The sequence below is a fragment of the Lepisosteus platostomus genome, chromosome 19 (assembly GCF_059453375.1).
Source record: "Lepisosteus platostomus isolate fLepPlt1 chromosome 19, fLepPlt1.hap1, whole genome shotgun sequence".
NCBI lineage: Eukaryota > Metazoa > Chordata > Actinopteri > Semionotiformes > Lepisosteidae > Lepisosteus > Lepisosteus platostomus.
The window spans coordinates 5,349,907-5,366,486 of record NC_142629.1 but is presented as its reverse complement, the minus strand read 5'-3'; the positions used below and the strand labels follow the sequence as shown (position 1 = coordinate 5,366,486).

Sequence of the window (16,580 nt, the reverse complement as noted above, 5' to 3'; positions counted from 1 at the left end):
AGTCGCTACTGAATTCGTTGAACAGTTCTTTACAAAGCTCCCCTTATTACCACTGTCGTTGGCCCAGAGAATGCGCTTATGAGCAGCCTGGTGGAAGCAGAGAAGATGGTGCAGATATGCTGGTTGACAGTCAGTGTCTGTAGGGTGGTAGTTATTCCAGTCACAGTTTTTTGGAGAAAAACATACTTAACGTGGCTGCTGCTGGCCTTCCTTCTGTTTTTGGAAATGCATCTGGGCATTAATGCATGCCTGAGGTGTTAACAAAAGATCTTTTGAAATTCCTGTAGAGTTTTCCTGTAATTGTTCTTGCAGGAAAATGTAAATGGAGATTTCACTTCGCCTTTACCCAGAGGTGTGTGATTAACCCAGTGTCGGATTACAGGGATTCAGAGCAGAGAGATGACAACAAGGCTCATGGAAATGGTCAGATACTGAGATTTCTTATGTATTCTCACCTCTAGGGACAGTGGTAGCGTGTTCGCTTTTAACTATTGTCTCAATTAAGAATTTAATTATTTGAATTCAGTGTATTGATTAGAAAGATCAAGGTGAAGCACAGCTGTTAGCTTAAAAAAAACGGCGAAATGTCACGCAGTAGTTTGTTGGAGAGAAAAAATGTTTGAACAAATTTATTTCCCGTCATCCTCATCTAAACTAACCGTGAAGTTAAATGTAACCCATCTTGTGATTTTTCCCATGATGGATGCAATCAGTCCTGACTGCTACTTGTCCCCTTGGCTGTGGCCTAACAGCCTGCATTCAAGGTCAGGGACTACTCAAAGATTTGCGGTTGTAATTTATTCGCCTGTTTGCTAGTGTTTCTGGAGGACATAGCGTATGTTTATCCAACAGCTGCTGAACCCAGGACAGCCCTGTCAGACTGCCGAGCCTGGGCAGTGCGTCATAGCTCCGTCGTCATCTCAGATTGGCAGGAAGCAGGCTCCAGTGCACGTCTCTGCAGCTTTTGCACAACTGCTGCTCCCACCCAGCTGACCAGCAGTGAAGGAATGATGCACACCCAGGATTTCTAGGCAGGCCTGACGCAACAGGAGAATTTTAAAGTGGATCAGCTGAGGGCTGGGCGATATGGCCCAAAAGTTATATCACGGTATATTAATTTAGGATGGTAATGATATCACGATATGGATTTTTTTTCTCAGAATTTCACTAGAACACGCTTTAAAAGGAGTACAAGACTTGGGGTAGCAAGTTTTTATTGCCCGGAGTTAACTATTAGGTTATTATTAACTGTTGGCTACTGTGTTGTGCCTCTAGTATTTTTGAAATTTCACATTAATCTGAAGTAGTAGTGGAATAAATTAAGAACATTTGTTTTTGCAGAACTGAAACAACCATAAACTTATGAACATGAGTTAAATAAGTAAATATGTAATACAATATAGGTGATAGCAGAGGTTGCTTGTATTACCACCTCTGGCTAAAATCGTCGCCTGACATAGTTTGCAGCTAACCGTTTTCTGCTCTCGGTCTGACTTTAAATCCCAGCCCTTTCCAAACAACCGATGAAGCACCCTCCTTTTCAACAAGTTCCCCACTTGTTCCCGTCTCGCTAAGAGGACGCCCGCAGTTTTTTATTGGCCTCAGATGCGTCTGAGCCATCGGAGATCGAGAATCTTGAACCTCTCCGATTTATACAGCGCCTCTGGAGATGTGAACCGATCCGCGGGATTGGATCCCGGCAACCTTCCAGACACAGGCGCCGATCCTTCGCCACAGAGCCACCGCCCCGCCCTGGGGTAATGGTCACATCACGCGTTGGAGCCAGCTTTTCAGAATGATTGGGTGGTGCTCATCTTACGTTGCTTTCACATTCACAAAGTATTTTCTCACCCCAACATGGCCTTCTTGAATTGAGAAATGGGGAAGCATTTTTTTCATTAAATGACAAATCAACTGAATCATAACAGAATTTAATCTGGGACAAGACACTAGTTATTTAGCATCGTATACGGACATTCCCAAAGAAAGTAAGACTGCGTTCTGGTACAGCTATCGTGATAGAGCAATATGCTAGGCTCCAACCTTAACGGGCTAAACAACTGTTTATATTAAAGGAACAAGTAAAGGTTTATTCCATGCTGAAGCCAGAAGAAAAGAAACAACATTTCGGTGTCATACCCGAAGAAGGCTCCACAGCTGAAACATTGTTTGTTTTTCTCTTTTCAGCATGGAATGAACCTTGACTTGTTCCTTTTTAGCCTATGCATGCTGACGCAGCTACCTACTTGAGCTATTTATATTAAAGATAAATATCACAGAAACAAAGTACAACATCCAGATTGTAAATAACAGGTGTGTTTCAGAGGCGCTCTTCCTACAGACCTAGAAAGTTCAAGATTCTGTCCCTTGAATTCAGAAACTCTATGGAACACCATAACAGGTCAAAAAGAAACAAAAAGCCTGCGTCCAAACAGAACCAAATTAACCTTCCTGTGATGTGGATGTCCCAAAAATGCATGGGAGTCAATTTTCCAGTTCTAGAAAAGCATCACCAAACTAGGGGGGATTTTCATCTGTGGATCTCACAATATCAAAAACCAGAATGACCTAAATTAAGATGACAGGCTCTCTACAATAATTTTGAGATTGCTTAGCAAGAATCGGATTTCCAAGATTGATCAGATCAAGGAAGGGAAGAGGAGGGTGATAATGATGTTTCTCCTCTCCACATCTTCTTTGCTGTCCTGTTTTCTCTCCTTCGCTTCTGCTGTGCTCGATCCCTGTTGAATGTTTATTCTTGATTTTGGTCCTAATGATTAGCTTGTTTAAATCATCTGGTACACCCTTTGATCATCTTTTAACTTGCCTCCAAATGTAGCCTGGCAAACATCTCAAAACAGTTCGCTTAGAAGGTGGTAGTATCTTGCTGGGAAAAGACTCTGGCTTTGCCCCCACCTAAGTGATTATCAAACATTGTGTGGATGCTTGAGCACAGAGAGTCCCTACAGCACCTATGCAACAGTGGCTGCTCTCTGGCTATTGCTTGCTCAGCCCACAGTCTGCTGAAAACAGCGACACAAAAGGCCTGGAGCCCCACATCACTATCAGCTCTAGGGAAAAGTCTAACCTTCAAACATATCAGATGGTGTTTGTGACATTGCTGTGTAATAAAATGTTCTTTTTGCAGAATTTTACAGTTTGCCAAATAATGAAATATTTCAGGCAGTTAGGTTTCTATACATCTTTCCTAATTTTCGTCCTTGGTGAATGTTGGGCAGCAGCATTGTTTCGTTGAAGGCACAGTGTGGTGTGGGGATATGGGAGAGCTCTGCCATTTCCCTTCCATCCAGTCTAACCAGTACAGTGGCACAGTTTTGCATGCTCTTTAGGACAGGGCCCCCAAAAGGTCTGTCGTTCAGTGTTTCCTCACAGGTATTTCAGCTTCTTACCAGGAAACTGTTCCCAGCAGCCTGTATGTCCAGAAAGGCCTGTTAGACAAACGCCTTCAATTATGTGATCTGGAGAAACTGGGGGAACTGGGACCTCAGAAGGAAAGAACAGGGAATGCAGAAGGGCTTGGCAGAGAGTGCACTCCACCAGTCAGGACATCACTCAGGTTGAGAGGAAATATAGGTGTGATCTGACTGATCAGCCAAGCATCTAGTGGCTGATTCACAGTTTGCAGAAGGAGGCGTGTAATCACGAGAGGTTGTATAGTCACACCTAGCCCAGAAGAAGCGTGTACTGCAGGCATCTTCAGGCAGCAGGCCAGTTTTGGGAAAGCCTGCATACAGACGGGAATGTTTAAAATTGGGTCAAGGCCCTTTGGTTGATCATGATTGCTTGTTCAAGTCAAGAGGCTTCTTGAATGATCCCCATCTTGAATCAGCAGTCTGAGCCATCTTAGGTCACAAGATTGCCGGGCAGTTTAGCACACTACTGCAAAAAACACAAAGCACTCTGCAACAACAGGAAGAGACTGGGTTTGGGCCTGTATGAATGTGTTTGTTTTTTCAAGCAAGTTACAGATAACATTGAGTAATAACCAAGGCTGACATTTTATCATGGAATGTTACACAGATCACAGAGTCATGGTAAATGAAGCTCATGGGTTGTGCAGCTCAACAGAACCTTTTTTTGTTAGTATAAATGTCACTGTAATCTGCGTTGATCAGATTTGTTCATTTCCCAACAATAAATGTAAAATAACAGCTTTTCAACCCACTATATTATGCCCTTAAACATAACTTTTATTAAAACTTGTCAAATCAAGAAAGATTTTAAGTTGCTGTGCTTCCCACCCAGTATTACTGTAACTTGATTAATCTGTTAATGATTTTAGTCTGTTATTTAAAGGCTCCTGGTCGTACTGAAGGCTGTTGTCATAACACGTCTTGTGATAGGCCAGATCGCTGCATTCTGTGCCAAGTAACATGTTTACTCGATGGATATATTTTAGTTTTTTTGCACGTGTAGAATTTCCTCACTTATATTAAAACTATGGCACATACGCTAACGAAAACCAAGTAATTTGTTCTGTTTTTCTTGATACAGATTCGTTAAAACTGACACACCCAAATCTTGGCCCCTGATCCATCCAGTGGTTGGCTGGGTTCTCGGGGTCATGCGTTTAGATGCGTTTAGGAAGATGGGAGAGTTAAATTTGTTGAGAAAGTGGACCGGTCAAAGCTTTCTGTTTTTTTTCAGTGCGTTTTAATTTCCTGTTTTGTTTTTTGGCTGCATGGTACCGAAGCACAAGCATGACTGAATCATTTGGGGAAAAGAATAACGCTGCTGAAAATACTCAGAGGTTTTCCAGTGTTGTTTCCAAAGAAATGTTTGTAAGAATCAGCCCTTTGGCCTGTCAAATCTCAAATCAGAGCTATAAATAAAATCAAGTGAACCCTCTTGGTGCCTTTGAGCTTTTCCATTGAGTGCCGTGTCCTCTGAAGGTTTGGAATGCCCCTTAGAGGCCTTGTTTAGCAGGGGTGGAGACTGCAGCCATGCAAGTGATCAACTGACCATTATCGACTTTATTGACGATCAGACTGAGACGGTAGTGCCATTCAGCCTGGTTCCCAGAGCTCCACTGAAGGATTTGGAACTGCATTCCTGTGTAATGAGTAATTGAACAAGCCGTTCTTGTACGGGCTGAAGAAAAAAAACACGTTGCATTCCCTTGTAAAAGGCTTTTTTCCCTTTTATGTGCGTGCATATGCATTGTGGGGGGGATGGGCTGCTTTTGTAGCAAGGTCTTCCTGCAGCTCAACCTCTTGCTTGACGTTCTCCTGGAAGAGATTTATTGCTGAACTTGTGCTTCACTCAACAGTGAGAAAACCAGGATACTCGGAACAATGCCACACTTGACTCAGCAGTCCCCTTCCTTCACTTGCCAAGTGCATTTTGTGACCATAATTGGATCCTGAAAAATACATTAAAACCTCTTAAGCCCTTGTGGAAGGGTCTGTGTGTGAGGACTAGTGCCCCAGGAGGGCCCAAGTGGGCGTGGAAGATTCCCATGGAGGGGTCCGAGTGGGATTCAGAGTGGGCAGTGTGAGAGGTGCCCCAGTGGGTGTGGAGTGGACCGTGTGAGAGGTGCCCCAGTGGGTGTGGAGTGGACCGTGTGGGAGGTGCCCCAGTGGGTGTGGAGTGGACCGTGTGGGAGGTGCCCCAGTGGGTGTGGAGTGCATCCCGTGCCCCAGTGGGTGTGGAGTGGACCGTGTGGGAGGTGCCCCAGTGGGTGTGGAGTGGACCGTGTGGGAGGTGCCCCAGTGGGTGTGGAGTGCATCCCGTGCCCCAGTGGGTGTGGAGTGGACCGTGTGAGAGGTGCCCTAGTGGGTGTGGAGTGCATCCCGTGCCCCAGTGGGTGCGGAGTGGACCATGTGGGAGGTGACAGAGGAGGGTTCGAGTGGGTGCGGAGTGGACCGTGTGGGAGGTGACAGAGGAGGGTTCGAGTGGGTGTGGAGTGGACCGTGTGGGAGGTTCCCCAGTGGGTGTGGAGTGGACCGTGTGGGAGGTGACAGAGGAGGGTTCGAGTGGGTGTGGAGTGGACCGTGTGGGAGGTTCCCCAGTGGGTGCGGAGTGGACCGTGTGGGAGGTGACAGAGGAGGGTTCGAGTGGGTGTGGAGTGGACCGTGTGGGAGGTGCCCCAGTGGATGTGGAGTGGACCGTGTGGGAGGTTCCCCAGTGGGTGTGGAGTGGACCGTGTGAGAGGTGCCCCAGTGGGTGCGGTGTGGGAGGTGACAGGAGGGTTCGAGTGGGTGTGGACCTCACGAGAGGTGCTGTCTGTCTTTCAGCCACGTCCCCGCACGCGTCCTCGGAGCTGGAGCAAGCGCGGCCGCAGACCAGCGGGGAGGAGGAGCTGCAGCTGCAGCTGGCGCTGGCCATGAGCCGAGAGGCGGCAGAGCAGGTACGGGCGGCTGGCGAGAGCTCGGCGCAGGAGGCCCACACACCTGCTGGCTTTCGTTCCATCAGAGCTCCCCACTTGACCTGAAACGTTTTCTTTTTACAATGAAAAGTTGGAGATTTTAAGGCATGAAACTTTGTTAGATAAAGGAAAACCTCCAAAATGTTTTAAGAGTGAAAAGATTTAAAGAATTCAGATAATCCTATTATTATTACCTGTAAAACTATGTAACTGAGGAATGGGCTGGAACAAAAGCCAGCAGGTATGTAGGCTGCTTGGACTGAAAATCTTTACCTTAACGTCTGTTTTACAGTTTAACAACCACCTAATGCCAATACTGGCATCTGCAGTTCAAAGGGCAGGAAGTTTTGCCTCGTTCACAGGCCACCTGAGTTCCCCTGGCATTTTCTTTTAGCACACTGCCTCTAATGCTGCCTCCCAGATAACGCATTCAATCTGGTCTCCGTTTCTGAGCTCCACCCTTAAAATCTCCCTTGGTCTACAGAGTTTGATTTTTTTTTTGTGTGTGTGCGCACACCTCTGTTGTTGATGATAAGCCCTGCAGGCTTTCCACTTTTTCACACTTTCAAATGAGATTACTTGAACCGTGAGCTACCGTGGTGTGATTGGGATCTGCCATAATTACAGATTACACACGTGTAGCTTCGTGTTCTTTTCAGAGTTCATCTAGCCCTTTCAACTTTCATGCACTAGTGTAAGAGCGTGGCACTGGGTGGTCGAAATTAGGGTAGAAGCCAGGTACTGCAAATACCTGTACCTGGTGACTTGAAGGAGTGACTAAATGTTTTGGCAGGTGACAACATAGGCTGCTCAGCTAAGGAAAAATGTTCCTGCTGGTCCTGGTTGAGAGGCAGCCCTCGATAATGCACATTACAGTTCTTATAACATTGCTGGTTGCCATCTGGCAAAGCAAGGGATAGAGGGCTCCTACCAGGAGCATGTATTTCTGACATCTGGTAATACTTTGCACGTGAATTTAAGAAGCAGACTCTCCTGCTTAGCTTAAGGAGAATGGCTCACAGTAATAAGTCGATTTTAGCAGACAGCCACATAAGAGTCGAGGCCCGCACTTGGTATAATCCTCTCATCTTCTAGGCCCCTTGATGGGATTCTTGCAATCCAGTCTTCTCCGCTTGATGTTTAAAACGAACATTTTAGTGTGCGGCCAGGTCCTATACGTTTATCCTTTGATCTGTTTCTCTTTCAAGTCCTTCTATCCGTTAACAGCTCTTTCCCTCTTTTTTTAAAGGATGTATTCCAACCCAAAGCGTGGAATGTAGAGCTTCCTGCGGGCCGAGGACCGAGATTCTTAAAGGGCGTTAAAGACAGGAATTGTTGATTTAAAGATTCACCAATGATCAGTGATGAATATAATCATTGCAGTATATATGTTTAGCAGGATATATTGTGCTTAAAGAAGTCTCGGTCCCTGGGTCTGTTTAGGATGGTCTGCCTTTATTTTTCTATCTTCTTGCTTTGTGTTAATATTCTTTTGATCTTGTCTTACACATGCTGGTGCTGCTCTGTGCTCACAGACCATTCTGTTGTCTTCTGCTGCTTAAAACAATATACACTGCAGGCGGATTCTAATTAACTTTTTCAAAAGCATATTACATTAAGATTTCCCCCTAGTGACAAGCCTTTCAATCAATCCAAATTGTGCCCCTCTCTTCGTTCAGTCACCTCAAATGTGTTGCTTGTGCGCTGTAGAAGTGCATGGCTGAGGGATTTAAGAGTTACAAAGAAGTATGCAAGGATTTGTCGCTATAAAAATAAATAAATGGACAGATAAGAGGGCTTCTGATGACAGAGAAGGTACTAGCATGTGCTCTGACCACCCATGTCAGGATGAAAACATGATTCTACTGTAAAGTGTCTCAGGCAATAATTTTTGTTGAGGAAAGGAAGAAGCACGTGGCAGGAGGTCCCGTGGAAGAGGGTCTTACTGGCCGCTGTCACCAAAGGTATCCAATTTTGTTCAGTGGCCTGTGTTCCAAGTCTCGCCAGTTTCATTATCTTACCATTAAAACGAAGTTGGAGATGTTAACTTGCAAAAGATTGTTTATTTATTTTTAGTTGTTTTTTTTCTCCAGTGTGCGTTATGCCAAATTGGGTCTACTGCTTTGTTTTTGAATGAAACTGGCAACAAAAAAGGTGTATAGGTTTCATACTTACAGTGCTTTTTTGTTGTTGCTGAAGTTGGTATCGTGGGTTGAAGTATGGCTTTCTGGTGCTATTATTCACTGTTTATTTTCACCTTTGGTGTTTATTTCTCTCTCCTGCATGGTTCCCTTGCTTTTCTGCGTTTAAGCTTGTCCCTGTGGGTATGGTTACAGCACCTCTTTCAAACCCTGCAGTTGATGAATTGTTTCCCTTCTGTCACGGACAGGCATGCAGTGCAGGCACAAGAAAGAGCAGCATGGAGCTCAGAACTCATTCTGTTGAGTTTGCCAGTAGGGAAGCAATTCCTAGCTGCACAGTCAACACTGGATAATCTGTAATAGCCAGATTAGAGAAGTACGAGTGCAGCTGTTTTTGAGACTGTCCACAGCTGGCTGTCATTGGTTTTCTCCTTGAAGGGGGAGGGGTTTTGAGTCCTAGGTTGTCCTTGAAATGGTCATGCTGATCATATACCAGGTATAGATCTTTTCCAAATCTACACCTACACTTAATGCAAGCTGGAAAATCAATGCTGGGCTGCCCTGGAACTTGGGTGGGTTGGGAGGAGTGTGTCAGATGCCTGTGCAAGAGATCCACTTCCAGTGTACAGCTGCTCAGAACAGCTGAATAATGACCGAACAGAGGGAAAGAGAGAGGAGAGACAAAGAACAGCTAAGCATTTTATGAGCTTTTGGCTTGATTTTCTTATAAGATCATATTACTTTATTGGCCACATACAATTTCTTGTATTAGGAATTTCTTTTCGCATACCCCAGCTTGCTCTCCACGAGACACACAGACAGGGAGAGAAGCTTGGGGTCAGAGCGCAGGGTCAGCCACTTATATGGCGCCCCTGGAGCAGTCGGGGTTAAGGGCCTTGCTCAGGGGCCCAACGGAGTAGGATTCCTCTGCCGGCCACAGGGTTCGAGCCGGCAACCTTCCAGCCCCAGGCGCAGATCCTGAGCCACAGAGCCACCACACCGCCCATGTTATGTTAGCAATTTTTCACATATTTTGGAGAATAATGTATTGGGTCCATATGAAAGTCTAGTGTGGAGATGCCCAGTAGAGTGAGAAAAGGAAGCATCTAAAAATAGGAACGCCTGGTTAGTGAATTCTGGAGCTGCGAGTAACAGGACGTCTGCGCAAACTGTCCTACTACTCTTCGTTTCTTTCCGATCTTATAATTTGGTATTAATTAAACTTTCGTCTTTCATGCCAAAGAGATGGAGTTCTCAATCAGCTCGGAAAAAGCTCAACTAAAACATTGGAGAAAGGCGTAAAACGAAATCAGACCTCTTCCATCTAGCAAAAAGAATGCAAGGGCGTGCTTACAGAATGAGACTTGCGCAGTGTGTTGTACGCTGGATATTCACCCTTTTTCCTCACCAGTGGTCAATCCGTCCACTCATGAGTAAGAGGCCATATTCACAAACCCAGTACCAGCTCCCTGGGTTTGCACTATTTTTCCGATGAAAGCTGATGACCTGGTATATGTTGCAGCCATGAATACGGAACTCCTCGCAAATCCCAGGAAGAATCACGCGAGAGCACTTTGGCTCTTCCGGGGAAAGAGGGGGGTGCAGGCCGGTGAGCGTGGCCTGCGGGGGGTGGTGTTGTGAATGTGGGGGGGGTCCCCTCAGCACAGCCTGCAGGTGAGGGGGACAGTGCGGCGGCGCTCACTGCCCGTCTGCTTTCAGGAGGAGAGGATGAGGCGCGGGGATGACCTCCGGCTCCAGATGGCCTTGGAGGAGAGCCGCAAAGACTCGGGAAAACTCGGCAAGAAGAAAAAGGAGAAGGAGGTACGTTGTGCGCTTCCTCTGCAAAAAAAAAAAGCATGTGTGGTACAAATGATTGAGCAGGGGCTAGAATATGCTTAGAACAACCCACGTTTGACAACGTTCCACGTGGGAGTTTCAGGTTATGAGTGAGAGTCGTATTACACATTACTCCCATCTGGCTTGTTGGATTTTCTAGTAGTGAGCTGATCTCGTTTCTTGAACAAAACCAAGGTATCGGCCTCAACAGTACGGGAGAGTAGCTTGTTCCTGACTACAACGGCTCTGTGTGTAAAAAGGTGCATCACGTTTTCCATTTTAAAAGCATTTTGTGATTGCACTTTGTGTCCTCCGGTTCATGTTTTGAAATCCATTGGTTTTTTTTTGTCAGAGCCTTTGAGGGGTTTGAACGCTTGGATCAGGTCAATTGTGTGTGCAGTGTTGAATAATTCATGTCAATTAGGAAGCACAGTCATCCTAATGCATCCTCTCTGGTACCTCACTGCCCCAGTCTGATCTTTCACTTGCCACTTGGATCACTTAACTAGTTCTCAGTAGAAATGTGTTACCTTGAATGCGTAGTGCCTGCTTAAAATACTGATTAGTTATCTAGTTTCTGAATGATGAACCTATATAAAAGCACCATATTTATAGTGCACACCAGTTTTGAGTTTTTACCCCCCCAAAATCCATACAGTAAATTTATCACCATAAAACCATATTGACCAAAAAAGTACAGAGAGTCACGTTTTGACCAGAAATACAAAAAAAAAAGTAAGAGAGTTTAACTTACTAAAAGATTCAGTTTTTAAATTGGTCTTTCTCAAAGTTCAGACAGTTTACAAAAGACAGGTGTGACTACCGCTTTAGAAGAATCCATCTTAGGATGGAAGTTTCTGATCCCCATACACAGAACCATAAATATTAGAACATGCTCTAATTTAGCTTTAGTACCCTTTTTGTATGATTTCCAGTCTCCATGCATTATCGGCAGAATGTCTGGATCAATGTACAAAGCGTCAAGGGACCCATTTCCTTCTAAACAGAGGAAATCTGTTTAAATTTTTTTCTGATTATGGTGTAAGTTTGTAATGTAATTTGGATAACGGCCCAGTAAACTGCGATGCGTTTCCCTGAATCCCCAGCTGTCACTGTTAGTGGTAAAGTCGACAGACATTTTTCACATACAGGCTGCAGACGGGTTTTTTTGGCTTGGACGGGATGCTCATGATTTCCCATGAATATTTCTTACAGGAGTACGGTTGACTATTTCTGTACATTTAATTTATTGGATCTGTTATTTTTGGCAGCACTTGAACGAATTCCCCAGGTGGTTTGACTGTTCAGATGGGGGGGAAAATGGATGCGTTTTGACTTTTCGTAACATAACATTGAGTTCTGATCAATACTCTTTATTTTTTTTGTCATCCAAGCAATCATTTTACTTTTTTATGAGTATGTAGTGGAGACATAATAAAAAATGATCCAGTGAGGTAGAAGAAACACCAGACATAACTGTCATTAGACGCATTAATTTTTGTATCATTTACAAGCTGCATGACTTGTATGAATATGTGCCTTAAAATGATGTGTGATCACCGGTGCATTGATGGTTTTGAGATTGATGGTGTTACCGTGAGGTTCATTTAAAATGCCGTGGTGCAGGATGGCAGTGCTGTTTTTTCCTGCACCTAATCCTGCTCTGTTCCTGCCGATTGTCTTCCTGGTGTCTCCCAGCCGTCAGTGCTGATGGACTTGATGGATGTCCTACCCGAAGGCCCAGCGGATCAGACATCAGACCCTTGGGGAGGGGCGGCGGCAGCAGCAGTGGCCCCTGACCCCTGGCAGTCATATGGTGAGACACTCCTGCCTCGGCTGCTCTGGAGACCCTCGTCGCGGCTCCACGCATCACTGTCTCTGTTCCGACAGATCCAGGCCCTCCTCTGCAGTGGAGCTACATTTTCGGTTTCTAATTTCCTGGTGTTTTGTTCTGTCACACCTGAAGTCTCTTGTTGCAATAACTCCCATTTCTAATGACAGATGTACATATTTGTACTGTCACAGTAACTGGAACAAGAGGTTTGTAGTTGCGTGGCTTCTGTGATCTAATGAATAACTAACCTGGGAAGTTTGGCCTACCTCTGAGTAAAGGTAGTTTCTGGGATTGGTTTCTGGCCTTATCACAGAGTCACTGTCCTGCACTGGGTCCACACACATCTTCCCTGACACCATCAGCTACTAAGAATAGAAACCTACTCAGTGTCTTATTACCCCTTTCCATTTTAGTGTACTTCATTTAACTTTTGCCATGTACTAACACTGATTATTTTCAGCCCGTTTTGCCCCAGTGCAACAAATTGTTCAACCTTTTCTTTTTCTGAGTAAAGCCCATCTTAAATCTTACGCTGAAGTGGGGAGAAAAAAACTTTCACTTTTCCACATCTGTGTCATCTCCAACTTGACTTGTATCCTCATGCTGTGTTTCAGATGAAGCTCAGCAAAAAAACAATCCTTTTAAAATCCCCGTCAGTTCTGGCAGCGATTGTTTGTTTTTTTTTAATGCAGTTAGGAACAAAACTAAGATAACTCGACAATGCCCATGTGCCTCCTGTGCTTGCTTGGCGTAATGTTTTAAACACAGGTTTGGTTTTTGACATGCTGATCTTTTTTTTATGTTCAACGCTCCTCCCTCAGTTTTGTTTTGCTCATTCCAGAGTGTTTTTTTTTCCCCTAGTCCTAAAGGTTGTGTCATAGCTTTATATAGTTATTCTATTTCAGGTCTGGATAAATAAGACTGTCAAATGCAAAGGTATCCATTGCACAGCAATAGAACGATGCTGGGGAGAGAGAGCTGCTGAACATGCCGCCTGCCCTCCTCTCACACAGTGGGAGATACAGGCCTGGCTGCCATCTCTCTGATTTGCTCCACATGGCATCTGTGTGCCATGTGTGTTGGTTGGCACCTGCTGTTCTTGTCAGGGATTGAGAAATAAACCTAAGATCAGTAAGCTGGGGTTAAGTCTTGACATGCTGTGAATGCAAATGCCTTTTACATCAGATGTAACATGTTTCAGAAATCCCAGGAATAAAGGCATTTCGCTAGCTTTACATAAATGCATTCCAATTAAGGAAACTCAGGAGTTCCCTGCACTCTGCAGATTTTCCATCCTCTGATTCAAAATTTGAGAACCAGTGTGTATCATGATTTTGTGTTTCCCCTCATTGGTTTGACTTTCACTTTTGTGAGCGGACATTTTATGGTTTATGCCAGTGGTTCTCAACCGGGGTTACGTGTACCCCTGGGGATACCTCGAAATGTACTAGGGGGTACCTCAGGTGAAGCATTCAAAATGGTGGATTTTCATGTGCTTAGTTTTTAGTAAAATATCGGCTTAGTCTGACATCATTTAGATTCTAAATGATCTATGCATATATGATATGATTATTTTTTGACTCCACTATAATACAGAACATACATGCAAAAAAAACCCAAAACACCCCTTTCTTAGTGTTCTATGCCTACGATAATCTTAGGGGGTACCTGAGGACCTGGCCGCCCCTCCAGGGCGAATGGGTGGGCAGACCTGGTCCTGGAGAGCCACAATCCAACAGGTTTCATAGCTCACTCTTTATCAATTTAGTACATTGATTCAGCCACGTCAGGAATCACCATCTGTGGTTCTTGAGAGGTCTTGATCTGAAATGGAATATTAATTACAACCTCTAAAATAGGGAATTTCTCTAAAAGCCTTTAAAGAGGTCAAAATAAGTCTTCTGACAGTGATGGTTATAAAAACTTCCAGATTCTGGCTCTCTGAGATCAGGGTAGGAGACACCCGATAACTACTCTTACCGTCAGTGAGGATCTTAAACACAACCATAGCATCACAGCCACAGGGAAGGTGGGGGTTTGTACATATAGTGCCTTGGAACAGTATTCAGACCTTTCCCATGGTGTCCCATTTTATGAAATAACAAACATTTTGTTCAACTTAATATTTAATTCAAAATCTGAATGTTTAAACTGAAGACTTCTCAGGGTAGGTTACTGTAAATTTCAGCAAAAACGAAACGGGGAAAAAAAAACAGAAACCTTGATTTGCATAAGTATTGGGACCAGTGTGCTGTGAGTTGCAGCTGCCTGTCTTTTTGGTCAAGTGTGGCCATATGGTCTTTGCACACTAACATGGTGCAGTGTTTGTCCATTCTTCTTGGCAGATTTGCTCAAGCTCTTGCAGAGTTCTTGGAGATCGCTCATAGTCGGGACTGTGGACAGGCCACCCAAGGACATTGACTTTTTTTTTTAAGCCACGCTGGTGAACTGTTAAAACTATGCAAGGGTCTGAATACCTTGGCATGTCACTGTGTCACAGTAGTATTTTTGTGTTAAAAAGCGATTAATTTAAAAATAGAAGCATTCTTTAGATGTACCTGCATTGTTTTCAAGTTTCAAGCACAAGTCTGCTCCAGCATGTCTATAGATGGTTTTGTTGTGTGGCATTGGAAACATTTTCCTTATTATGTTTTGAGCACAGCTCGCATCACTTTAGAAAGCTGTGCGTCACCAGCAGTCCTTCTGCCCTCTTTGTTGACGGAGAATTGCCTCGTCATTCACAGTGTTCTTCTTGGTTCAGAATGGACTCGCTCAGCAGCCTCGGTTTCCTTGAGCCACAGCTAAGGCAATGTGGCCTAACTGGTAGCGTTGCATTCCTCTCCTAGTTACAGTGAACGACAGAATTCGTTGCTTTAGGAGGAGCCCATTCAGAGCTGGATTTATTTACTTTTGTTATGATAATATTCTCTTGCAACACATCAACCTTGCATCTGTGAAGCTCTAAAATTAAAAGCTATTTGAGAATTTTAATTAAGCATGTAAAAACGTCAGCAATGTTTGTTTCTCTTAGTCTGCAGGCGTACTGTACGTAGGGGATTCACACAGTTGGTGCTTGAGATGAGTGAGTGGTTTTGATTCAGGTGGTGGCCATGGCATACAGATATTTAAGAGCACTGGAAAAACAGGGATCACAAATGACCTTAAATGAGATGAGTGCTTGGATTCTGTGGCTGCAGGAATACAGAGAAGGGAGGAAGAAGACGATGAAAATCACTTGTATGCGATTACACCTAAGCTGTCTCATTGGACTGACGGACTTTACCTTGCACTAATTATTTCCTTTTGTAATCATCAAATCCACTGGTTAAAAAAACAGTCTCAGTATTACTGTCTCACAGGAAACAGGAAATAAGCTGTTCCGCTGACTTTTATTCTTTTAGTGCCATCAGATCCCCCCCCCCCAAGAGCTGACGTCTCTTAATGTTCATGATGTGCAATAAAATTTTTAAAAAACTCCTCAATTATTTTCTGAAAATGAAATCAATATTGTTCCATAGTGACCACAGCAAATGTCAGATTTGAATACATTCGAAATCAACCCAGAATGCGATGGACGGAGGTCACATCTTCGTGTAACGGCGTTGAGAATGATATGCATCAATGATGCTTAGTGCTGGTTTAGAATACAATAGTATCAGATTGCCCTGTGGGAAGAGTTATTTGACTTGCATACCAGTGTGCTCTCTTAGCTGCGCTCCATGCTAATGCCTAAGGTCAGTGTGTTAATGCCTCGCGCTCTTCTCTGTAACAGTATCCCTTCTGTGGTTGCAGGTGCAAGTTCGAAGCCGATACCGACAGCTGACCCATGGGGTGCCTCCTCAGCCTCGGCCACTCCTGTGAAGAGTGCAGATCCCTGGGGCTCCCCTGCTGCTTCAGCTCAAGGAATCCCTGACCCCTGGGTGACAGGGTCTGCCAGCCACCCCAAGACCGGCTCCCCAGGTGAGAAGAAAATGTAACGAGGGAAAGAGGTGGAGTCTTTGAAATGTAAAATCATTTCCACTCATCGGTGCCGAGTGGCCATATTTGGAAAGTATGGATCTAAGCTCCGTTGTTCGGTTGTTGAACAGCATTTTGTTTGCTTTCCAACAATCGGCACAATAGAAGTTAGGAGAGGAGGCGCTTTGTATCAACATTAGGGCTGGTGGGAGTGGGAATTCTTTGAAATAATGGAGAATTAGTTTTGTGTTGCATTCTTTGCAGTCTTTCTAAATTCCTAGAAACTATTTGATACCTGTTTTCACATTGCAGGATTTGCAGAATACAGTGCAGCTGTGAAGCTGCTGTTTCTAATTTAAAAAAAAAAGTAAGACATTTCTTTACGTTGCTCGCTGTGGTCTTTAACAAACCCCTATTTGCCAAA

At 44.4% G+C, this 16,580-nt stretch overlaps 1 protein-coding gene across 3 annotated transcripts in view; it reads left to right on the top strand.

Moving 5' to 3' along the window:
- epn2 (epsin 2) overlaps nt 1-16,580 on the top strand; it is a 37,520-nt gene that overhangs the window by 14,585 nt on the left and 6,355 nt on the right. For 2 of the 3 annotated variants that reach the window (XM_088612946.1, XM_088612947.1), the window contains exons 3-7: nt 6,258-6,370; nt 8,293-8,352; nt 10,249-10,350; nt 12,064-12,181; nt 15,992-16,159. In XM_088612946.1, the coding sequence (XP_088469072.1) occupies nt 6,258-6,370; nt 8,293-8,352; nt 10,249-10,350; nt 12,064-12,181; nt 15,992-16,159 (561 nt within the window). The remainder of the gene's footprint in view (nt 1-6,257; nt 6,371-8,292; nt 8,353-10,248; nt 10,351-12,063; nt 12,182-15,991; nt 16,160-16,580) is intronic. The other variant, XM_088612948.1, reaches the window with a different exon arrangement.